Genomic DNA, 25,108 nt, shown 5'->3' with positions numbered 1-25,108 from the left:
GCTGAAAAGGCTGTAAAATGTGGAATGTGCGCTGCAGGTTCTGTGCGGCCGGAGGGATCGGAGCGGGACGTCCTCATTATCCGTCCGTCACAAATGCGTTTACACCTCGCAGCATCGCTCGTCCTGACTAGTCCCCCCTCGCCCCGCGACGTGCTGTCACTGACCACCAGGGAGGGCTTCTTAGTACCTGGAAACCCCCATCGGGAACGCTCATGAGAAGCGACGTATGCCGGACCGGCCACAGGTTGTGGGTGAGATTGCGGTTCAGTCCCATTCACTTTAATGGAGCTGAGCTGCAATATCAGACATGACCTGTGGACAAGGGAGGCGCCATTTTTGTTTTTTCGATCCCTTTTGAATAAACCTCACTTTACATTTTTGCTTCTGCGTCTTATAAATATCCGATGTATTGTACCATCATCAATAAGAACAATTGCACCCGCTGCCCGACATGATGGAAAAAAAGTAGTCACAATATCGAGTGATCCGCGCAGACGAAAATCGTGAAGTCAGAGGCCTCCATGTTACATTAAGGACCGCTCGTTATACGAGGACCCTCATTATTCCTGATGGGGGTCTGTGATTTGCTTACTGTGTGACTGTTTCTTCCAGGGTGGTCCCTGCGGGGTCCTGGCTGCCGTGCAGGCCTGTATGCTGAAGCATCTGCTCTTCGGGAAGGAGTCTGACACCAGGTGAGAGACGCAGGTGGAGATCCAGCATTGGTGAACATGGACGACTGCTGGATCCTTACCTGCTACTGTAATGTCATTGGGGAACTGTCACGCGAGGTACGGGGAAGTACCAAGCAAATGGCGAAAGGGAAGGGGACCCCTGCGTCTACAGAAGGGGGAGATAGTGACCCCTGACCAAACGTACTGCTGGTCCCTGGGGTCCCTCACCACCTTACATAGGTTGTGCACCGGGATACCTGACCCTAGCTATCCCTAGTGCTGGGCCCTAAATAGGGAACGATTGGGGTGAGCTCTTCAGCAACCCCACTAAACACTATAGAAGACACAAGGAGGACACGCAGGGGTAAGCATGTAAATACTTATTATATGACTCAGGTAGAAGTTCAGCAAAGCTTCTGCAACGATACCACTGAGGAGTACAAGCCATCTGCTTGCACCCAGGGCTTGAATAAACTGAAGAATATCACCAGCACCAGTCCAAGGAAGGAAGGGGTATATAAGCACCAAGATAATGCTGATGATCATCAGCTGGGTGGAAGGCGAGCTCCTGCTGGGTCCTGATTCTAGGTATCCCTAGTGCTGGACCCTAAATAAGGAACAGGTGGGATGAGCTCTTTGTCAACCCCAATTAACACTATAGAAGACACAAGGAAGACACACGGGGAAAATGCATGAACTACTTATCCACAGATGACTCAGGTAGAAGTTCAGTAACCATACCACAGAGGAATGCAAGCCACCTACTTGCAACCAGAGCTAGAATGAACTGAAAATATCACAAGCACCAGTCCAGGGAAGATGGAAGTATTTAAGCACTACGGAAATACTGATAATTAGCAGCTGGGTGGAAGGAGAGCTCCCCTAGGTCAGAAAGGGAGAGATGAAAGCCCAGTAGGAAAGCTACCTAGTACAATGAATACTGACAGCAGGAACAATAGAAAGTCAGGGAGCATTCTGCACAGCCAAACGCTGCGACCTTCTATTGCCAGAAACCACAGGACTGTCAGTTTAAGTGACAGGAACATTTATCATTTCTGTCTTAAAGGGATTGTCTGGAAAATATTTTTTAAAAATAAATAAGAAGCAAGTTTACAGTTTACCTCTTTTACCTTTTATAGTTTACTGCTTGTTGCCTTGGTTACTGGCCACTTCTGCAGTCTCAGGGGTGGCCAGTTTCTTAGGCAAGGAGCCAGCTTTGGTACCCCCAGCGCTGCCACATGGGGGAGCGCTCGGGTCAGACAGGCGGCGGTGTGACCATGCTTCTAGTCCAGAGTGTCAGCTCTTCAGGAGAGCACTATAATTACGAGTACTGAAGCATTGAGAGGTAGAAATAAATAATAAATAATAAAAATATTTGGGTCCTTGTAAAATGGAGAAAAAATAAGTCACCAATCTGAACCCCCTCCGTTCCAACAACGCCACTCCGATGACCTTCCATCCATAGAGTCACCTGACCGCTGCAGACAATCAGTGGCGGGTTCAGAGAGGTGAGTAACGCTACGTCAGCGAGCCTGTCCCTCTCACCATTTGTTAAAATCTGAATTCTTGGAGAATTTTGTAGCAAAATCTGTTCTTTTGCAATGGTTTTGCTCATCTCCAGCTGTAAATGTAGCTCCATGTCCCCCGATTTTTGCAGGGGTCTCTGTACAGATACCTGGGACCTGCGTATCATCAGATAATGTGCAGAGACCCCCAGACACATTGCACTAAAGTCAGCAGAACCGGATAATTACATTATTTGTAAGGTGTTCTCCCGACAGATGACGTTAGTGGGGTCTGGCAGTGATTTTTTTTTCCCCTCTCCCTATGGGTAACACACGGACACGCGTGACCCTGGGGGAGGTAGGAGTTCAGAAGACAAAATTCCAGCCCGTACTGCGCCTTACGACAATCCCAAAAGCCCCCGTATTAATAATGGTTAGGAATGGGTCGAGGTCCTGACTTTTGCCTCCTGTATAATGGAGTGATTTCCTTACATTGCTACCTGGCGCCTGTATACAGGAAGCCTGACCCCGCGCTGCACTGTATACAATGTGATACGGACGCGGCGGAGGTCGGGGTTATACATTATCCGGATCCGGACTCGCTTTATTGCTTCATTATTAGACATCCCGGTGGGATAGCGCTATAATGGGACATTACTGTACGGTAGTATCCAGGATGCTGGCGGGGGGGGGGGGGGGAGCCGGCGCCATTATACGCATCGTCAGGGGTTTCATTCATTTAGTTTTTTCTTTATTATTATGTTTTCAGCCGACTTCTGCAGCCGTCGGACCCTGTCAGGACGAGCTGCCTGTGCAAAGCCCTCGCCGATGTGCTGTGGCGTGCCGGGGATGGCAGGGAAGCCATCATCACATTGTGAGTAGAGATGGGTATGATGAGACTGGTGATTATCTACATCAGGGGTCTCAAGCACGTGGACCGCATGCGTCCCCTCAGCTTGCTTTTTGCGGCCCCCCTTGACAATCGCGGCCAGTGCAGGAGCCACAGCAGTCACTGCTTTATTTCAGATGAACGTTTTACCGCCACCGCGTAGAGTGACGCTCTCTCTGCACTATTCCAATGCCTGCCTGCCGCTGGCCAATCAGAGGCATGCAGCTGATGGGTGTGACGTCACCTGCTTGCCTCTGATTCGTCGGTGGCTGCCATTGGAATAGTGCAGAGAGACCTTGACTCTGAGTGGCGGCAGCAATATGTTCATCTGAATTTCAGATAAAGCATTGACAGCTGCCGCGATCATCAAGGGGAGCACGTGCCCGGGGCCGCAAGAAGCAGGGATGAGGACGCAGAGGGAATGGAGGACAGGTGAGAAGAGTGTGTGTGTGTGTGTGTGTGTGTGTGTGTGTGTGTGTGTGTGTGTAACAATAAGGGACCAGGATGGGGCATTGCTACAAGTAGAGGTTCAGTAAATGGGTCATTACTACAAGGAATGGACCTGGATGGACACATTAGTAAAATGGCACAAGGCTGGGGCACATTACCACAATATGGGGCACATTACTACAATATGGGGCACATTACTACAATATGGGGCACATTACCACAATATGGGGCACATTACTACAGGATGGGGCACATTACTACAATATGGGGCATATTACTACAGGATGGGGCATATTACTACAATATGGGGCACATTACTACAATATGGGGCACATTACTACAATATGGGGCATATTACTACAATATGGGGCACATTACCACAATATGGGGCATATTACTACAGGATGGGGCACATTACTACAATATGGGGCACATTACTACAATATGGGGCACATTACCACAATATGGGGCATATTACTACAGGATGGGGCATATTACTACAGGATGGGGCACATTACTACAATATGGGGCACATTACTACAATATGGGGCACATTACCACAACATGGGGCACATTACTACAGGATGGGGCACATTACTACAATATGGGGCACATTACCACAATATGGGGCACATTTTTACAGGATGGGGACAAGGATGAGGCACATTACTACAGGATTGGGTACATTAGTAAAAGGGGACAAGAAGGGGGCACATTACTACAGGATGGGGCACATTAGTAAAAGGGATCAAGAAGGGGGCACATTACTACAGGATGGGGCACATTAGTAAAAGGTGACAAGAAGGGGGCACATTACTACAGGATGAGGCACATTACTACATGATTGGGACAAGAAGGGGGCACATTACTACAGGATGAGGCACATTACTACATGATTGGGACAAGGAGGGGGCACATTACTACAGGATGGGGACAAGGATGGGAACATTACTTCAAGAAGGGCCACAGGAAGGGGTACAATACTAAAAGATGTTCGCCAAAATGATTATATTGTGCTAATCGTAAAACTATATTACTTACAAGAAAGGGATAAAATGTAAACAACAAAAATAAAGTATGACATTTTTATCGCCATCAAAAATGTTTATATATATATATTTTAAACAAAAAAATGTGCACTTTTTGTTATAATAAATAAGCAAAAAAATGTTCAAAAACAGTGTAGAGAAAAAACAATGGCGCCAATAAAAATGTCACTTTGTCCTGCAAAGAATGCGGCCCCCGGAAATTATTTTTTTCTCTGTGCGGCCCATACACCCGGCCGAGTTTGAGACCCCTGGTCTACAGCTTGTCCATCACATGGAAGAGATGACCGCACGCTGCCTGCATGCCCGTATTGCTGGGACTCATCCCTTACACTATGCTTCTATGAGGTCTGTGTAATGGAGGGATTAGAGCTAATAGTTCTTTGGATCTGGAGTAATCCCAGCGGTCCCATGTGATCATGCCAGATTATAGGATGCTGGATTACAGGACTGGTAGTAGGAATCATGTGTCTTGCTCTCCTCTTGCAGGTCGTCTGGAAGGCAGCAGTTCACCCCGGCTGGAAGATACAGAGCTGATGGGATCCTAGAAAGTGTAAGTCACTGAACGGTCGTGTGTAATGGAGCACAGGGGTGTCATGTACACACCAACAGCCTGGGTTCTTCTGGTGAGATGCCATGTGCAAGAGCGTAGGCCTGAAGTTATCACGGGGTATGATGGGTTAACTGGGGACCAGGGCTGTTAAACTGTCCCTCAGACTAGGGAGGCCCTAGCTGTCCCTGATCCCAGAGATACGTCTGATGGTGACGATGTCTGGGCCGCCTTCTTTGCCTTCTCCTGGACAGCCCTGATCTAGTAACCCCAGGGGAGGGCCAGGACGGGAGTACTAGAATCCACAGATAAGGACAAACAGGAGAAACCAAAACTCGATCATACAGCATGCCCACATAGAGGTATTAGACAACAAGGGATAAGGAGGAAAATAAGAGCAGGGAGGAACCAACGAGAGAAATCCACAAGAACTCCCCACACAAAGCAGTAAAATCACCAGCAGGACTGGAATACAACAGCACACGGACCGGTGTAGCTAAAGCTATAGTCGGCATAGAAAAACTGTCTCCTTCATCTTTAAAAGGTGGGGTGTGACTGTGATGAGGTAATCAGCATTCTAGCAGAAATGAACTCCTGCCAGCCTGATCACTAATGAGCACACAGCTGGTCAACGCCCGAGCCTGTCTGTGTAACTCAGAAGCACCAAAGGAGGCATAATGTGGAGTGTCAGACTCACATTCTTACTGTTTAGACCCCAATGATTAATCTCACAATTTCTCTTTATTGGGGTCTGTTTCCTATAAAATCCTCTATATTTATATAAATCTAAGAGCTAAACTTCTGTCTTCTTACAGCCACCACCAGGGGGAGCTCTGGCATTTACTGTATACACTGTTCTCATTGAGTGCAATGTATAAACTGTATGCGGTGAGCTCCCTCTAGTGGTGGCCGCCGCCAGGCAGAATTTTATTTTCCGGCACAAGAACTATGAAGTAATTTAGATTTCTGTCTGATTAATTACTAAATAAATCATTTTTAGAAATTAGCATTTTAAAAAAATGTATATATAGAGGATCTGGGATTTGCTCCAAAAATTAGTTAAAAAACTCTTAAAAAAAAAAAAAAAAAAAAACCCCCGAGCCCCCCTGATTCTGCTTTTTTTCATTCTGGAGATATTCACATTTTCTTCGGCGCTCCATTGGGAGACCCAGACGATTGGGGTGTATAGCACTGCCTCCGGAGGCCACACAAAGCAATTACACTAAAAAGTGTAAGGCCCCTCCCCTTCTGGCTATACACCCCCAGTGGGATCACTGGCTCACCAGTTTTCTGCTTTGTGCGAAGGAGGTCAGACATCCACGCATAGCTCCACTGTTTAGTCAGCAGCAGCTGCTGGCTATATCGGATGGAAGAAAAGAGAGCCCATACTAGGGCCCCCAGCATGCTCCCTTCTCACCCCACTTGCGGTTTGTAAGGTTGAGGTACCCATTGCGGGTACGGAGGCTGGAGCCCACATGCTGCTTTCCTTCCCCATCCCCCTGAGGGGCTCTGTGGAAGTGGGATCTTACCGGCCCCCAAACCCTGAGGCCGAGCTCCATCCACAGACCCAGAGACCCTGCTGGAGGAGCTGAGTACAGTCAGGGACAAGGCCCTGCAACGTTCAGGTACTCTGTGTCCCCGCACAGACAGGCCACGCACACTCCAGGCTTGCTGGGTGTGCTAGTGCGCCGGGGGCACTAGCGCTGCGCGCTCGGGTTAGAGTCACTGCAGCTTAGCTGAGTGATTTTATGTCTTGGGAACTACCGCGCCGGCCGCTCCGGGAGCGGCGGCGCCGCTGGGACTTGTAGTGCGCCGGGGACTCGCGCTGCCCGCGCTTTTACGGCGGCAGCGCTCATAAATCTAGTCCCCGGCTTTTGCGGCCTAGCTCTGCTTCGTTCCCGCCCCCACCCTGTCAATCAGGGAAAGGGAGAGACGCTGTTCTATAGCCAGCGCCGAGGGCTGGAGTCTTATTTACATACTCCAGCCCTCTCACTGGGCACAGTGGGGACGCAAGTTTCCCGCTCTTGGTCTCAACACGCCCAGGGCCCGCCCCTCTCCACAGGACGCCGGCAGCCATTCCTGCATGCAGTCTGGCTGGAGAACGGACACAGGCTCTGGGGGACTCAGACAAGGGACTCTGGCGACCACACACCCGCGTTTATGCGGGCGGTAAGCTGCACATAAGTGCTGGCCCCACTAGTGCCACAGTGTTATTTGGTGCATTTTTTCCCTGTACCATATTTATTTATATTGCACTGTACAGTCGCTTCTTGGCTTATACCCTCATTGCTCTGAGGAGACAACAACATGTCATCCTCAAGGGTGCCAAGGCACAGGCGGTATGCACTGCTTGTGCCGCATGTGGGGCTAATCTACCGGCAGGTTACAATGACCCCCATTGTGTGCAATGTTCCATCCCTGTGCCACTTTGTCAGCCAGAGTCTATGGTAGTAGTGGCCCAGGCAGAGACGCCTGTGAACCCTGCCCCGGTGACGGGGACAGAATTTGCAGTTTTTGCTGATAAGATGTCTGTGACTATGACAAAAATCCTGGAAACCTTGCAGTCCAGGCCAGTTTCTCAGACCATGGACACTGCTGTGTCTATGCTCCCCGGTCCCCCTCAGTTGGAGTTAATCCGTACTTCAAGGGGGTCCCAGGCATCACAGGCTGAAGACTCTGACTCGGATGACAGTCCCAGGCAGCCTAAGCGGGCTCGCTGGGAAAGACCCTCGCCGTCATCACACTGGTCAGGGTCTCAGCGAGACGAGGCTCTGTATGAGGAGCCAGAGGTGGGTGATCAGGAATCTAATCCTGACACCGCTCTCAATCTAGATACCCCTGATGGTGACGCTATGGTAAATGACCTTATAGCGGCCATCAATAGACTGTTGGATATTTCTCCCCCAGCCCCTTCAGCAGAGGAGGCAGCTGCACAGCAGGAGAAGTTCCAGTTCCGGTATCCTAAGCCTAAATTGAGTACTTTTCTGGACCACTCTGACTTCAGAGAATCAGTCCAGAAACATCATGCTTATCCAGATAAGCGTTTCTCCAAACGTCTTAAGGATACACGTTATCCCTTTCCCCCTGACGTGGTCAAACGCTGGACCCAGTGTCCAAAGGTGGACCCCCCTATCTCCAGGCTTGCGGCTAGATCCATAGTTGCAGTGGAAGATGGGGCTTCACTTAAAGATGCCAATGACAGACAGATGGACCTTTGGTTAAAGTCTGTCTATGAAGCTATCGGCGCGTCGTTTGCTCCAGCATTCGCGGCCGTGTGGGCACTCCAAGCTATTTCAGCTGGTCTGGCACAGGTGGACTCTATCATATGTCCAGCAGTGCCGCGAGTAGCGTCCCTAACCTCGCAAATGTCTGCGTTTGCGACTTACGCTATCAACGCTGTCCTGGACTCTACGAGCCGTACCTCAATGGCGTCTGCCAACTCTGTGGTTTTGCGCAGAGCCTTGTGGTTAAAGGAATGGAAAGCAGATTCTGCTTCCAAGAAATGTTTAACCAGCTTGCCACTATCTGGAGACAGACTGTTTGGGGAGCAATTGGCTGAGATCATTAAACAGTCCAAGGGTAAGGACTCCTCCTTACCCCAGCCCAGATCGAGCAAACCTCAACAGAGGAAGTGGCAGTCGAGGTTTCGGTCCTTTCGAGGCTCCAGCAAGACCCAATTCTCCTCGTCCAAAAGGACTCAGAAGGAGCAAAGGAGCTCAGATTCCTGGCGGGCTCATTCACGCCCCAAGAAAACAACCGGAGGAACCGCTTCCAAGGCGGCTGCCTCATGACTTTCGGCCTCATCCCTCCGCATCCTCGGTCGGTGGCAGGCTCTCCCGCTTTTGCGACATTTGGCTGCCACAGGTCAAAGACCGGTGGGTAGCAGACATTTCTTCGGCGCTCTATTGGGAGACCCAGACGATTGGGTGTATAGCACTGCCTCCGGAGGCCACACAAAGCAATTACACTAAAAAGTGTAAGGCCCCTCCCCTTCTGGCTATACACCCCCAGTGGGATCACTGGCTCACCAGTTTTCTGCTTTGTGCGAAGGAGGTCAGACATCCACGCATAGCTCCACTGTTTAGTCAGCAGTAGCTGCTGACTATATCGGATGGAAGAAAAGAGGGCCCATATGGGGCCCCCAGCATGCTCCCTTCTCACCCGCGGTGGTGCTTGTAAGGTTGAGGTACCTATTGCTGGTACAGAGGCTGGAGCCCACATACTGTTTTCCTTCCACATCCCCTGGAGGGCTCTGTGGAAGTGGGATCTTGCCGGCCCCCAAGCCCTGAGGCCGGGCTCCATCCACAGACCCAGAGAACCTGCTGGATTTGGAGCGGGAGTGCCGTTCAGGGACAAGGCCCTGCAACTTTCAGGTACTCTGTGTCCCCGGCAGGCACGGACACTCTCAAGGCTTGCTGAGCGTTATAGTGCGCCGGGGACAGTAGCGCTGTGCGCTGGGGTTAGGTCACTGCAGCTTTGCTGAGTGACGTTACATGTTGGGAACTACTGCGCCGACCGCTACTGGAGCGGCGGCGCAGCTGCGACTTGTGGTGCGCCGGGGACTTTGCGCCGACCGCGCTTTTACGGCGGCGGCGCTTCTAACTTTAGCCCCCGGCTTCTGCGGCCTAGCGCCGCTTCGTTCCCGCCCCCACCCTGTCAATCAGGGTAGGGGAGAGACGCTGCTCAATTGGCAGCGCCGAGGGCTGGAGCTTTATTTACATGCTCCAGCCCTCTCACTAGGCACAGTGGGAAGCAGGCTTCCCGCTCTTCGTCTGTATACGCCCAGGGCCCGCCCCCCCTCTCCACAAGGACGCCGGCAGCCATTACACATGCGGTCTGGCTGGGGAAAGGCAGCAGGCTCTGGGAGACCCAGACTAAAGGGATTTCGGCGACCACACACCCGCTCCTAAGCGGGCGGTAAGCAGCACTTTAGTGCTGGCCCCACTAGTGCCTCAGTGTTATATTAGTGTACTTTTTTCTTGGTACCATATATATATATAGTTGCACTGTAAGGTCGCTTCTTGGCTGGACACCCTGTACTGCTCTGAGGAGGCAGCAACATGTCATCCGCAAAACGCAAGGGTGCCAAGGCACAGGCTGTGTACACTGTTTGTACTGCATGTGGGGCTGATCTACCGGCAGGCTCCAATGACTCTCATTGTGTGCAATGTTCAGTCCCAGTGGCACTTCGTCAGCCAGAGCCTAATGTGGTGGTAGCCCAGGCAGAGACGCCTGTGAACCCTGCCCCGGTGACGGGGACAGACTTTGCAGTTTTTGCTGATAAAATGTCTGTGACTATGACAAAAATCCTGGAGACCTTGCAGTCCAGGCCAGTTACTCAGACCATGGACACTGCTGTGTCTATGCTCTCCGGTCCCCCTCAGTTGGAACTAATCCGTACTTCAAGGGGGTCTCAAGCATCACAGGCTGAAGTCTCTGACTCAGATGACAGTCCCAGGCAGCCTAAGCGTGCTCGCTGGGAAAGACCCTCCACGTCCTCACGCTGTTCAGGGTCTCAGCGACAAGAGTCTCTCTGTGATGAGACTGAGGACGGTGACCAGGATTCTAATCCTGAGGCCCCTCTCAATCTGGATGCCCCTGATGGTGACGCCATGGTTCATGACCTTATATCGGCAATTAATAGACTGTTGGATATTTCTCCCCCAGCCCCTTCTGCAGAGGAGGCAGCTGCACAGCAGGAGAAGTTCCATTTCCTGTATCCCAAGCGTAAATTAAGTGCTTTTTTGGACCACTCTGACTTCAGAGAATCGATCCAGAAACACGACGCTCATCCAGACAAGCGTTTCTCTAAACGTTCTAAGGATACCCGTTATCCTTTTCCCTCTGAGGTGGCCAAACGCTGGACCCAGTGTCCAAAGGTGGATCCCCCAATTTCCAAGCTTGCGGCTAGATCCATAGTCGCAGTAGAGGATGGCGCTTCACTTAAAGATGCCAACGACAGACAGATGGACCTTTGGTTGAAATCTGTCTATGAAGCTATCGGCGCGTCGTTTGCTCCAGCATTCGCGGCCGTGTGGGCACTCCAAGCTATTTCAGCTGGTTTAGCACAGGTGGATGCTATCATACATCCAGCAGTGCCGCAAGTGGCGTCCCTAACTTCGCAAATGTCTGCGTTTGCGACCTATGCTATCAATGCTGTCCTAGAATCTACGAGCCGTACCGCTATGGCGTCCGCCAATTCTGTGGTTTTGCGCAGAGCCTTGTGGTTAAAGGACTGGAAAGCAGATGCTGGTTCCAAAAAATGCTTAACCAGCTTGCCATTATCTAGAGACAGACTGTTTGGTGAGCCATTGGCTGAAATCATAAAACAGTCCAAGGGTAAGGACTCTTCCTTACCACAGCCCAGAGCAAGTAAACCTCAACAGAAAAAGTGGCAGTCGAGGTTTCGGTCCTTTCGAGGCTCGGGCAAGGCCCAATTCTCCTCGTCCAAAAGGACTCAGAAAGAACAAGGGAGCTCAGATTCCTGGCGGGCTCACTCACGCCCCAGGAAAGCAAATGGAGGAACCGCTTCCAAAGCGGCTACCTCATGACTTTCGGCCTCCTCCCTCCGCATCCTCGGTCGGTGGCAGGCTCTCCCGCTTTTGCGACATTTGGCTGTCACAGGTCAAAGACCGGTGGGTAACAGACATTTTGTCTCGCGGGTACAGAATCGAGTTCAGTTCTCGGCCTCCACTTCGGTTCTTCAGAACCTCCCCACACCCCAACCGAGCAGATGCCCTGCTGCAGGCGGTGGACTCTCTAAGAGCAGAAGGAGTCGTGATCCCTGTCCCCCCTCAGGAACGGGGGCGAGGATTTTACTCCAATCTCTTTGTGGTTCCAAAAAAGGACGGCTCCTTCCGTCCTGTTCTGGACCTAAAACTGCTCAACAAGCATGTGAACGCCAGGCGGTTCCGGATGGAATCCCTCCGCTCAGTCATTGCCTCAATGTCTCAAGGAGATTTCCTAGCATCAATAGACATCAAAGATGCTTATCTCCACGTGCCGATTGCTACAGAGCACCAACGCTTTCTACGCTTCGTGATAGGAGACGACCATCTTCAGTTCGTAGCTCTGCCATTTGGTCTGGCGACAGCCCCTCGGGTGTTCACCAAGATCATGGCGGCAGTGGTAGCAGTCTTGCACTCTCACGGACACTCTGTGATCCCTTACTTGGACGATCTACTGGTCAAGGCACCCTCTCAAGAGGCATGCCAACTCAGCCTGAATGTTGCACTGGAGACTCTCCAGGCGTTCGGGTGGATCATCAACTTCCCAAAGTCAAATCTGTCACCGACCCAATCACTAACGTATCTTGGCATGGAGTTTCATACTCTCTCAGCGATAGTGAAGCTTCCGCTGGACAAGCAGCGGTCTCTACAGACTGGGGTGCAGGCTCTCCTTCAAAGTCAGTCGCACTCCTTAAGACGCCTCATGCACTTCCTCGGGAAGATGGTGGCGGCAATAGAGGCGGTTCCGTTTGCGCAGTTTCATCTGCGTCCACTTCAATGGGACATTCTCCGCCAATGGGACGGGAAGTCAACATCCCTGGACAGGAAAGTCTCCCTTTCCCAGACGGCCAAAGACTCTCTGCAGTGGTGGCTTCTTCCCACCTCATTATCACAGGGAAGATCCTTCCTACCACCGTCTTGGGCGGTGGTCACGACAGACGCGAGTCTGTCAGGGTGGGGAGCAGTCTTTCTCCACCACAGGGCTCAGGGTACGTGGACTCGGCAGGAGTCCACCCTTCAGATCAATGTTCTGGAAATCAGAGCAGTGTATCTTGCCCTACTAGCCTTCCAGCAGTGGCTGGAAGGAAGGCAGATCCGAATTCAGTCGGACAACTCCACAGCGGTGGCATACATCAACCACCAAGGGGGGACACGCAGTCGGCAAGCCTTCCAGGAAGTCCGGCGGATTCTGATGTGGGTGGAAGCCACAGCCTCCACCATATCCGCAGTTCACATCCCCGGCGTAGAAAACTGGGAAGCAGACTTCCTCAGTCGCCAGGGCATGGACGCAGGGGAATGGTCCCTTCACCCAGACGTGTTTCAGGAAATCTGTCGCCGCTGGGGGGTGCCGGACGTCGACCTAATGGCGTCACGGCACAACAACAAGGTCCCAACCTTCATGGCACGGTCTCGCGATCAAAGAGCGCTGGCGGCATACGCCCTAGTTTAAGATTGGTCGCAGTTCCGGCTCCCTTATGTGTTTCCACCTCTGGCACTCTTGCCCAGAGTGCTACGCAAGATCAGATCCGATTGCAGCCGCGTCATACTTGTCGCCCCAGACTGGCCGAGGAGGGCGTGGTATCCGGATCTGTGGCAGCTCACGGTCGGCCAACCGTGGGCACTCCCAGACCGACCAGACTTACTGTCCCAAGGGCCGTTTTTCCATCGGAATTCTGCGGCCCTGAACCTGACTGTGTGGCCATTGAGTCCTGGATCCTAGCGTCTTCAGGATTGTCCCAAGGGGTCGTTGCCACCATGAGACAGGCTAGGAAGCCCACGTCCGCTAAGATCTACCACAGAACGTGGAGGATATTCTTATCCTGGTCCTCTGCTCAGGGAGTGTCTCCCTGGCCATTTGCATTGCCTACCTTTCTTTCTTTCCTGCAATCTGGGTTAGAAAAAGGTTTGTCGCTCGGCTCCCTTAAAGGTCAGGTCTCGGCGCTATCCGTCTTTTTTCAGAGGCGTTTGGCACGCCTTCCTAAGGTGCGCACGTTCCTACAGGGGGTTTGCCATATCGTACCCCCGTACAAGCGGCCGTTAGATCCATGGGATCTGAACAGGGTACTAGTTGCCCTCCAGAAGCCGCCCTTCGAGCCTCTGAGGGAGGTTTCACTTTCTAGACTATCACAGAAAGTGGCTTTTCTGGTAGCGATCACATCTCTTCGGAGAGTGTCTGAGCTGGCAGCACTATCATCCAAGGCTCCCTTCCTGGTCTTCCACCAGGACAAGGTTGTGCTGCGACCCATTCAGGAGTTTCTCCCGAAGGTGGTATCCTCTTTTCATCTTAATCAGGATATCTCTTTGCCTTCGTTTTGTCCTCATGCAGTTCATCGGTATGAGAAGGATTTACATTTGTTAGATCTGGTGAGAGCACTCAGAATCTACATTTCCCGCACGGCGCCCTTGCGCCGTTCGGATGCACTCTTTGTCCTTGTCGCTGGTAAGCGCAAAGGGTCGCAGGCTTCTAAGGCCACCCTGGCTCGATGGATCAAAGAACCAATTCTTGAAGCCTACCGTTCTGCTGGGCTTCCGGTTCCATCAGGGCTGAAGGCCCATTCTACCAGAGCCGTGGGTGCATCCTGGGCATTACGACACCAGGCTACGGCTCAACAGGTGTGCCAGGCAGCTACCTGGTCGAGTCTGCACACTTTCACCAAACATTATCAGGTGCATACCTATGCTTCGGCGGACGCCAGCCTAGGTAGAAGAGTCCTGCAGGCGGCAGTTGCCTCCCCGTAGGGGAGGGCTGTCTTGCAGCTCTAACATGAGGTATTTCTTTACCCACCCAGGGACAGCTTTTGGACGTCCCAATCGTCTGGGTCTCCCAATAGAGCGCCGAAGAAGAAGGGAATTTTGTTACTTACCGTAAATTCCTTTTCTTCTAGCTCTTATTGGGAGACCCAGCACCCGCCCTGTTGTCCTTCGGGATTTTTGGTTTGTTTGCGGGTACACATGTTGTTCATGTTGAACGGTTTTCAGTTCTCCGATGTTACTCGGAGAGAATTTGTTTAAACCAGTTATTGGCTTTCCTCCTTCTTGCTTTTGCACTAAAACTGGTGAGCCAGTGATCCCACTGGGGGTGTATAGCCAGAAGGGGAGGGGCCTTACACTTTTTAGTGTAATTGCTTTGTGTGGCCTCCGGAGGCAGTGCTATACACCCAATCGTCTGGGTCTCCCAATAAGAGCTAGAAGAAAAGGAATTTACGGTAAGTAACAAAATTCCCTTCTTTGTCTCACGGGTACAGGATAGAATTCAGTTCTCATCCTCCGCCTCGGTTCTTCAGAACCTCCCCACATCCCGACCGAGCAAATGCCCTTCTGCAGGCGGTGTGCTCACTAAGAGCAGAAGGAGTGGTGATCCCTGTTCCTCTGCAGGAACAAGGGCAAGGTTTTTACTCCAATCTCTTCGTGGTTCCAAAAAAGGACGGCTCGTTCCGTCCTGTTCTGGACCTAAAGCTGCTCAACAAGCATGTGAACGCCAGGCGGTTCCGGATGGAATCCCTCCGCTCTGTCATTGCCTCAATGTCTCAAGGAGATTTCCTTGCATCAATAGACATCAAAGATGCTTATCTCCACGTGCCGATTGCTACAGAGCACCAACGTTTTCTACGTTTCGTGATAGGAGACGACCATCTCCAGTTCGTAGCTCTGCCATTTGGTCTGGCGACAGCCCCACGGGTTTTCACCAAGGTCATGGCGGCAGTGGTAGCAGTCTTGCATTCTCAGGGACACTCGGTGATCCCTTACTTGGACGATCTACTTGTCAAAGCACCCTCTCAAGAGGCATGCCAACACAGCCTGAATGTTGCGCTGGAGACTCTCCAGACTTTCGGGTGGATCATCAACTTTTCAAAGTCAAACCTGGCACCGACTCAATCACTAACGTATCTTGGCATGGAGTTTCATACTCTCTCAGCGATAGTGAAGCTTCCGCTGGACAAGCAGCGGTCTCTACAGACAGGGGTGCAGTCTCTCCTTCAGGGTCAGTCGCACCCCTTAAGGCGCCTCATGCACTTCCTAGGGAAGATGGTGGCAGCAATGGAGGCAGTCCCGTTCGCGCAGTTTCATCTGCGTCCACTTCAATGGGACATTCTCCGCCAATGGGACGGGAAGACAACTTCCCTAGACAGGAAAGTCTCCCTTTCTCAGACGGCCAAGGATTCTTTGCTATGGTGGCTTCTTCCCACCTCATTATCGCAGGGAAGATCATTCCTGCCCCCATCCTGGGCAGTGGTCACGACAGACGCGAGTCTGTCAGGGTGGGGAGCAGTTTTTCTCCACCACAGGGCTCAAGGGACGTGGACTCAGCAGGAATCCACCCTTCAGATCAATGTTCTGGAGATCAGGGCAGTGTATCTTGCCCTATTAGCCTTCCAGCAGTGGCTGGAAGGAAAACAGATCCGAATTCAGTCGGACAACTCCACAGCGGTGGCATACATCAACCACCAAGGAGGGACACGCAGTCGGCAAGCCTTCCAGGAAGTCAGGCGGATTCTGATGTGGGTAGAGGAAAGAGCATCCACCATATCAGCAGTTCACATCCCGGGCGTAGAAAACTGGGAAGCAGACTTCCTCAGTCGCCAGGGCATGGACGCAGGGGAATGGTCCCTTCACCCGGACGTGTTTCAGGAAATCTGCCGCCGCTGGGGGGTGCCGGACGTCGACCTAATGGCGTCTCGGCACAACAACAAGGTCCCGACCTTCATAGCGCGGTCTCGCGATCAAAGAGCTCTGGCGGCAGACGCCTTAGTGCAAGATTGGTCGCAGTTCCGGCTCCCTTATGTGTTTCCACCTCTGGCACTCTTGCCCAGAGTGTTACGCAAGATCAGATCCGATTGCGGCCGCGTCATACTCGTCGCCCCAGACTGGCCGAGGAGGTCGTGGTACCCGGATCTGTGGCATCTCACGGTCGGCCAACCGTGGGCACTACCAGACCGTCCAGACTTACTGTCCCAAGGGCCGTTTTTCCATCGGAATTCTGCGGCCCTGAACCTGACTGTGTGGCCATTGAGTCCTGGATCCTAGCGTCTTCAGGATTATCCCAAGGGGTCGTGGCCACCATGAGACAGGCTAGGAAGTCCACTTCTGCTAAGATCTACCACAGAACGTGGAAGATTTTCTTATCCTGGTGCTCTGCACAAGGAGTGTCTCCCTGGCCATTCGCGTTACCTGTCTTTCTTTCCTTCCTGCAATCTGGGTTGGAAAAGGGCTTGTCGCTCGGCTCCCTTAAAGGGCAAGTCTCGGCACTATCCGTGTTTTTTCAGAAGCGTCTAGCACGACTTTCTCAGGTGCGCACGTTCCTGCAGGGGGTTTGTCATATCGTACCTCCGTACAGGCGGCCGTTAGATCCGTGGGATCTAAACAAGGTCCTTGTTGCTCTCCAGAAGCCGCCCTTCGAGCCTCTGAGGGATGTGTCACTTTCTCGACTCTCACAGAAAGTGGCCTTTCTGGTAGCGGTCACGTCTCTTCGGAGAGTGTCCGAACTAGCAGCGCTGTCATCCAAGGCTCCTTTCCTGGTGTTCCACCAGGACAAGGTAGTGCTGCGCCCCATTCAGGAGTTTCTCCCTAAGGTGGTATCCTCTTTTCATCTTAATCAGGATATCTCCTTGCCTTCCTTTTATCCGCATGCAGTTCATCGGTATGAAAAGGATTTACATTTGTTGGATCTGGTGAGAGCACTCAGAATCTACATTTCCCGCACGGCGCCCCTGCGCCGCTCGGATGCACTCTTTGTCCTTGTCGCTGGTAAGCGCAAAGGGTCGCAGGCTTCAAAAGCCACCCTGGCTCGATGGATCAAAGAACCAATTCTTGAAGCCTACCGTTCTGCTGGGCTTCCGGTTCCATCAGGGCTGAAGGCCCATTCTACCAGAGCCGTGGGTGCGTCCTGGGCATTACGACACCAGGCTACGGCTCAACAGGTGTGCCAGGCAACTACCTGGTCGAGTCTGCACACTTTCACCAAGCATTATCAGGTGCATACCTATGCTTCGGCGGACGCCAGCCTAGGTAGAAGAGTCCTGCAGGCGGCAGTTGCCTCCCCGTAGGGGAGGGCTGTCTTTGCAGCTCTAACATGAGGTATTTCTTTACCCACCCAGGGACAGCTTTTGGACGTCCCAATCGTCTGGGTCTCCCAATGGAGCGCCGAAGAAGAAGGGAATTTTGTTACTTACCGTAAATTCCTTTTCTTCTAGCTCCTATTGGGAGACCCAGCACCCGCCCTGTTGTCCTTCGGGATTTTTGGTTGTTTTTCGGGTACACATGTTGTTCATGTTGAATGGTTTTCAGTTCTCCGACGTTACTTCGGAGTGAATTTGTTTAAACCAGTTATTGGCTTTCCTCCTTCTTGCTTTTGCACTAAAACTGGTGAGCCAGTGATCCCACTGGGGGTGTATAGCCAGAAGGGGAGGGGCCTTACACTTTTTAGTGTAATTGCTTTGTGTGGCCTCCGGAGGCAGTGCTATACACCCCAATCGTCTGGGTCTCCCAATAGGAGCTAGAAGAAAAGGAATTTACGGTAAGTAACAAAATTCCCTTCTTCTTTGTCGCTCCTAATTGGGAGACCCAGACAATTGGGTGTATAGCTACTGCCTCCGGAGGCCACACAAAGTACTACACTTAAAAGTGTAAGGCCCCTCCCCTTCTGGCTATACACCCCCCGTGGGATCACGGGCTCCTCAGTTTTATGCTTTGTGCGAAGGAGGTCAGACATGCACGCATAGCTCCACTGTTTAGTCAGCAGCAGCTGCTGACTATGTCGGATGGAAGAAAAGAGGGCCCATACTAGGGCCCCCAGCATGCTCCCTTCTCACCCCACTTTCTGTCGGCGGTGTTTGTTAAGGTTGAGGTACCCATTGCGGGTACGGAGGCTGGAGCCCACATGCTGATTCCTTCCCCATCCCCATTAGGGCTCTGGGTGAAGTGGGACTTTACCGGTCTCCGGGCACTGAGGCCGTGCTCCATCCACAGCCCCTGGAGGATCTGCTGGATACGGAGCGGAGTTTTCTCAGGGACAGGACCCTGCTCCATCAAGGTACTCCGTGTCCCCGTGCTTATCGCACGCACACTGCAGCATTGCTGGGTGTGTTAGTGCGCCGGGGTAAACAGCGCTGCTGCGCTGGTGCCGTTACTCACTACAGCTCTGCTGAGTGAGGAGACTTAGTACGATCGGCCGATCCGGCCGCTGGGGTCAGTGTTTACTGGTCGCGGCTGGGATTTGTGGTGCGCCGGGGACTTCCGCGCTGGCCGTGCATATATGACGGCCGCGCTAGATTACTACAGTCCCCGGCTTTTGCGGCCTAGTTCGTATCGTTCCCGCCCCCAGACCTGCCAGTCAGGAGGAGGGCGGGACGCTGTACAGACCAGCAGCGCTAAGAGCTGGAGTCTGTTTTACATACTCCAGCCCTCACACTAGGCACAGGGGGACGCAGTTTCCCGCTCTTTTGTTTGGGACGCCCACGGTCCGCCCCTCTTCACACGACGCCGGCAGCCATTCCTGCCTGCACGCTGAACTGCGGAGGGGAGGCTGGGAGACCCAGACAAGGGATTTTACGATCTCACACCCGCTTTTCAGCGGGCGGTAAGCAGCCCTCAAGGGCTCTCCCCCACTTGTGCCATAGTGTACTTTGTATTTTGTGCTGGCAATACTTTACACTGTACGGTCGCTGGTGATTTCTGCCATATACCCTCCTTAGATTTCTCAAGGAGATAACAGCATGTCGTCCGCAAAAAGCAAAAGTGCCAAGGCACGGACTTTATATGCTGCTTGTACCGCATGTGGGGCTACTCTACCGGCAGGTTCCACTGACCCCCATTGTGTGCAGTGCTCGGCCCCTGTGGCAATTGCTCAGCCGGGGCCGCTGCTAGAGGTGACCCAGGGAGAACCACCTGTAAATGCTGTCCAGGTGACAGGGACGGAGTTTGCAGTTTTTGCTGACAGATTGTCTATGACTATGTCTAAAATTCTTGAAACATTGCAGTCTAGACCAGTAACTCAGACCATGGGCACTGTTGATTCATTGCCCCCTGGTCCCCCTCAGCTGGACCACTTCCTAGCTCCGGGGGTGTCATATGCACCCCAGGGTGACGGCTCTGACTCGGACGACAGTCCCAGACAACCTAAGCGGGCTCGCTATGAGCGACCCTCAACTTCATCACACTGGTCAGGGTCCCAGCGGGACGACTCTCTGTGTGATGAGGCGGATGTAACTGATCAGGAGTCTGATGCTGGGGCCGCTCTCAATCTAGATACCCCGGATGGTGACGCCATAGTGAATGATCTTATAGCGTCCATCAATAAGATGTTAGATATTTCTCCACAAGCTCCTCCTGCGGAGGAGGCAGCTTCACAGCAGGAGAAATTCCATTTCAGGTATCCCAAGCGTAAATTAAGCACGTTTCTGGACCACTCTGACTTTAGAGACGCAATCCAGAAACACCACGCTTATCCTGAGAAGCGGTTTTCCAAACGGCTTAAAGATACACGCTATCCTTTTCCCCCTGACGTGGTCAAGGGCTGGACCCAGTGTCCCAAGGTGGACCCTCCAATCTCCAGGCTTGCAGCCAGATCTCTAGTTGCAGTGGAAGATGGGGCGGCACTTAAAGATGCCACTGACAGGCAGATGGAGCTGTGGTTAAAATCCATCTATGAAGCTATTGGAGCGTCGTTGGCGCCAGCATTCGCAGCCGTATGGGCACTCCAAGCTATTTCAGCTGGGCTTACACAGGTCGACACGGTCACACGTACATCTGCTCCGCAGGTAGCACCCTTGACCTCTCAAATGTCTGCATTCGCGTCTTACGCGATTAATGCTGTCCTGGACTCTACGAGCCGTACGGCGGTGGCATCAGCCAACTCTGTGGTTTTACGCAGAGCCCTGTGGTTGAGAGAATGGAAAGCAGATTCTGCTTCCAAGAAGTGCTTAACCAGTTTGCCTTTCTTCGGCGCTCCATTGGGAGACCCAGACGATTGGGTGTATAGCACTGCCTCCGGAGGCCACACAAAGCAATTACACTAAAAAGTGTAAGGCCCCTCCCCTTCTGGCTATACACCCCCAGTGGGATCACTGGCTCACCAGTTTTCTGCTTTGTGCGAAGGAGGTCAGACATCCACGCATAGCTCCACTGTTTGTAAGCAGTAGCTGCTGGCTCTATCGGATGGAAGAAAAGAGGGCCCATATGGGGCCCCCAGCATGCTCCCTTCTCACCCGCGGTGGTGCTTGTAAGGTTGAGGTACCTATTGCTGGTACAGAGGCTGGAGTCCACATGCTGTTTTCCTTCCACATCCCCTGGAGGGCTCTGTGGAAGTGGGATCTTGCCGGCCCCCAAGCCCTGAGGCCGGGCTCCATCCACAGACCCAGAGAACCTGCTGGATTTGGAGCGGGAGTGCCGTTCAGGGACAAGGCCCTGCAACTTTCAGGTACTCTGTGTCCCCGGCAGGCACGGACACTCTCAAGGCTTGCTGAGCGTTATAGTGCGCCGGGGACAGTAGCGCTGTGCGCTGGGGTTAGGTCACTGCAGCTTTGCTGAGTGACGTTACATGTTGGGAACTACTGCGCCGACCGCTACTGGAGCGGCGGCGCAGCTGCGACTTGTGGTGCGCCGGGGACTTTGCGCCGACCGCGCTTTTACGGCGGCGGCGCTTCTAACTTTAGCCCCCGGCTTCTGCGGCCTAGCGCCGCTTCGTTCCCGCCCCCACCCTGTCAATCAGGGTAGGGGAGAGACGCTGCTCAATTGGCAGCGCCGAGGGCTGGAGCTTTATTTACATGCTCCAGCCCTCTCACTAGGCACAGTGGGAAGCAGGCTTCCCGCTCTTCGTCTGTATACGCCCAGGGCCCGCCCCCCCTCTCCACAAGGACGCCGGCAGCCATTACACATGCAGTCTGGCTGGGGAAAGGCAGCAGGCTCTGGGAGACCCAGACTAAAGGGAGCGCCCCATTCAGGAGTTTCTCCCGAAGGTGGTATCCTCTTTTCATCTTAATCAGGATATCTCTTTGCCTTCGTTTTGTCCTCATGCAGTTCATCGGTATGAGAAGGATTTACATTTGTTAGATCTGGTGAGAGCACTCAGAATCTACATTTCCCGCACGGCGCCCCTGCGCCGTTCGGATGCACTCTTTGTCCTTGTCGCTGGTAAGCGCAAAGGGTCGCAGGCTTCTAAGGCTACCCTGGCTCGATGGATCAAAGAACCAATTCTTGAAGCCTACCGTTCTGCTGGGCTTCCGGTTCCATCAGGGCTGAAGGCCCATTCTACCAGAGCCGTGGGTGCGTCCTGGGCATTGCGACACCAGGCTACAGCTCAACAGGTGTGCCAGGCAGCTACCTGGTCGAGTCTGCACACTTTCACCAAACATTATCAGGTGCATACCTATGCTTCGGCGGACGCCAGCCTAGGTAGAAGAGTCCTGCAGGCGGCAGTTGCCTCCCCGTAGGGGAGGGCTGTCTTCGCAGCTCTAACATGAGGTATTTCTTTACCCACCCAGGGACAGCTTTTGGACGTCCCAATCGTCTGGGTCTCCCAATGGAGCGCCGAAGAAGAAGGGAATTTTGTTACTTACCGTAAATTCCTTTTCTTCTAGCTCCTATTGGGAGACCCAGCACCCGCCCTGTTGTCCTTCGGGACTTTTGGTTGTTTTTCGGGTACACATGTTGTTCATGTTGAACGGTTTTCAGTTCTCCGACGTTACTTCGGAGTGAATTTGTTTAAACCAGTTATTGGCTTTCCTCCTTCTTGCTTTTGCACTAAAACTGGTGAGCCAGTGATCCCACTGGGGGTGTATAGCCAGAAGGGGAGGGGCCTTACACTTTTTAGTATAATTGCTTTGTGTGGCCTCCGGAGGCAGTGCTATACACCCAATCGTCTGGGTCTCCCAATAGGAGCTAGAAGAAAAGGAATTTACGGTAAGTAACAAAATTCCCTTCTTTTCTCGTGACCGATTGTTTGGGGAGCGTTTGGATGAAATCATTAAACACTCCAAGGGTAAGGATTCATCCTTACCTCAGCCCAGACAAAACAAACCTCAACAGAGGAGGGGACAGTCTGGTTTTCGGTCCTTTCGAGGCTCAGGCAGGTCCCAATTCTACTCGTCCAAAAGGACTCAAAAGGATCAGAGGGGCTCAGATTCGTGGCGGACTCAATCACGCCCAAAAAAGCCAGCCGGAAGAACCGTTACCAAGACGGCTTCCTCATGACTCTCAGCCTCCTCTCTCCGCATCCTCGGTCGGTGGCAGGCTCTCCCGCTTTGGCGACATTTGGTTGTCACAGGTCAAAGACCGTTGGGTGAGAGACATTCTGTCTCACGGGTACAGGATAGAGTTCTGCTCTCGTCCTCCAACTCGCTTCTTCAGAACTTCCCGACCGAGCCGATGCTCTGCTGCAAGCGGTGTCCGCTCTAAAGGCGGAAGGAGTGGTGACTTCTGTTCCTCTTCAGGAACAAGGTCACGGTTTTTACTCCAAATTGTTTGTGGTGCCAAAGAAAGACGGGTCGTTCCGTCCCGTCCTGGATCTAAAGCTGCTCAACAAACACGTAAAAACCAGGAGGTTCAGGATGGAATCTCTCCGCTCCGTTATCGCCTCAATGTCTCAAGGAGATTTCCTAGCATCAATAGACATCAAGGATGCTTATCTCCACGTGCCAATTGCGCCAGAGCATCAGCGTTTTCTACGCTTCGTTATAGGAAGCGAACACCTGCAGTTCGTAGCTCTACCTTTCGGGCTGGCGACAGCCCCTCGGGTCTTCACCAAGGTCATGGCAGCAGTAGTAGCAGTCCTGCACTCGCAAGGTCACTCCGTGATCCCGTATTTAGACGATCTACTTATCAAGGCACCCTCTCAAGAGGCATGCCAACACAGCCTGAACGTGGCACTGAAGACTCTCCAGAGTTTCGGGTGGATTATCAACTTTTCAAAGTCAAATCTAACCCCGACCCAATCACTAACATATCTTGGCATGGAGTTTCATACTCTCTCAGCGATAGTGAAACTTCCACTGGACAAACAGTGCTCGCTACAGATAGGGGTGCAATCTCTCCTTCAGGGCCAGTCGCACCCCTTGAGGCGCCTCATGCACTTCCTAGGGAAGATGGTAGCAGCAATGGAAGCAGTTCCTTTTGCGCAGTTTCATCTGCGTCCACTACAATGGGACATTCTCCGCCAATGGGACGGGAAGTCGACGTCCCTCGACAGGGAGGTCTCCCTCTCTCAGGCAGCCAAGGAATCTCTCCGGTGGTGGCTTCTTCCCACCTCATTGTCAAAAGGAAAGTCGTTCCTACCCCCATCCTGGGCGGTGGTCACGACAGATGCGAGTCTATCAGGGTGGGGAGCAGTGTTTCTCCACCACAGGGCTCAGGGTACGTGGACTCGGAAAGAGTCCACCCTTCAGATCAATGTTCTGGAGATCAGAGTAGTCTATCTTGCCCTACAAGCCTTCCAACAGTGGCTGGAAGGCAAGCAGATCCGAATTCAGTCGGACAACTCCACAGCGGTGGCATACATCAACCACCAAGGGGGAACACGCAGTCGGCAAGCCTTCCAGGAAGTCCGGCGGATTCTGACGTGGGTGGAAGACACGGCATCCACTATATCCGCCGTTCACATCCCAGGCGTAGAAAACTGGGAAGCAGACTTTCTCAGTCGCCAGGGCATGGACGCAGGGGAATGGTCCCTTCACCCGGACGTGTTTCAGGAGATCTGTCGCCGCTGGGGGATGCCGGACGTCGACCTGATGGCGTCACGGCACAACAACAAGGTCCCGGTTTTCATGGCACGGTCTCACGATCACCGAGCTCTGGCGTCAGACGCCTTAGTTCAAGATTGGTCGCAGTTCCGGCTACCGTATTTGTTCCCACCTCTGGCATTGTTGCCCAGAGTGCTCCGCAAAATCAGGTCCTACTGCCGCCGCGCCATTCTCGTCGCTCCAGACTGGCCAAGGAGGTCGTGGTACCCGGATCTGTGGCACCTCACGGTAGGCCATCCGTGGGCACTACCAGACCGTCCAGACTTGCTGTCGCAAGGGCCGTTTTTCCATCTGAATTCTGTGGCCCTGAACCTGACTGTGTGGCCATTGAGTCCTGGATCCTAGCGGCCTCAGGTTTATCTCATGAAGTGGTTGCCACCATGAGACAGGCTAGGAAACCATCCTCCGCCAAGATCTACCACAGGACGTGGAGGATATTCCTATCTTGGTGCTCGGCTCAGGGAGTTTCTCCCTGGCCTTTTGCATTGCCTACTTTTCTTTCCTTGATGCAGTCTGGGTTGGAAAAAGGTTTGTCGCT

The 25,108-nt window shown here is 52.7% G+C and overlaps 1 protein-coding gene across 1 annotated transcript in view; it reads left to right on the top strand.

The window, feature by feature from the left end:
* The window catches only part of MINDY4 (MINDY lysine 48 deubiquitinase 4), a 189,413-nt gene that overhangs the window by 54,077 nt on the left and 110,228 nt on the right, over positions 1–25,108 (top strand). The window contains exons 9-11 of the mRNA XM_075315756.1: positions 613–692; positions 2,946–3,050; positions 5,051–5,114. Coding sequence (XP_075171871.1) covers positions 613–692; positions 2,946–3,050; positions 5,051–5,114 — 249 coding nt within the window. The remainder of the gene's footprint in view (positions 1–612; positions 693–2,945; positions 3,051–5,050; positions 5,115–25,108) is intronic.

Source organism: Anomaloglossus baeobatrachus, chromosome 6 (genome assembly GCF_048569485.1).
Source record: "Anomaloglossus baeobatrachus isolate aAnoBae1 chromosome 6, aAnoBae1.hap1, whole genome shotgun sequence".
Classification (NCBI taxonomy): domain Eukaryota; kingdom Metazoa; phylum Chordata; class Amphibia; order Anura; family Aromobatidae; genus Anomaloglossus; species Anomaloglossus baeobatrachus.
The sequence above is the reverse complement of the archived record's forward strand: the minus strand, read 5'-3'. Positions and strand labels throughout refer to the sequence as shown.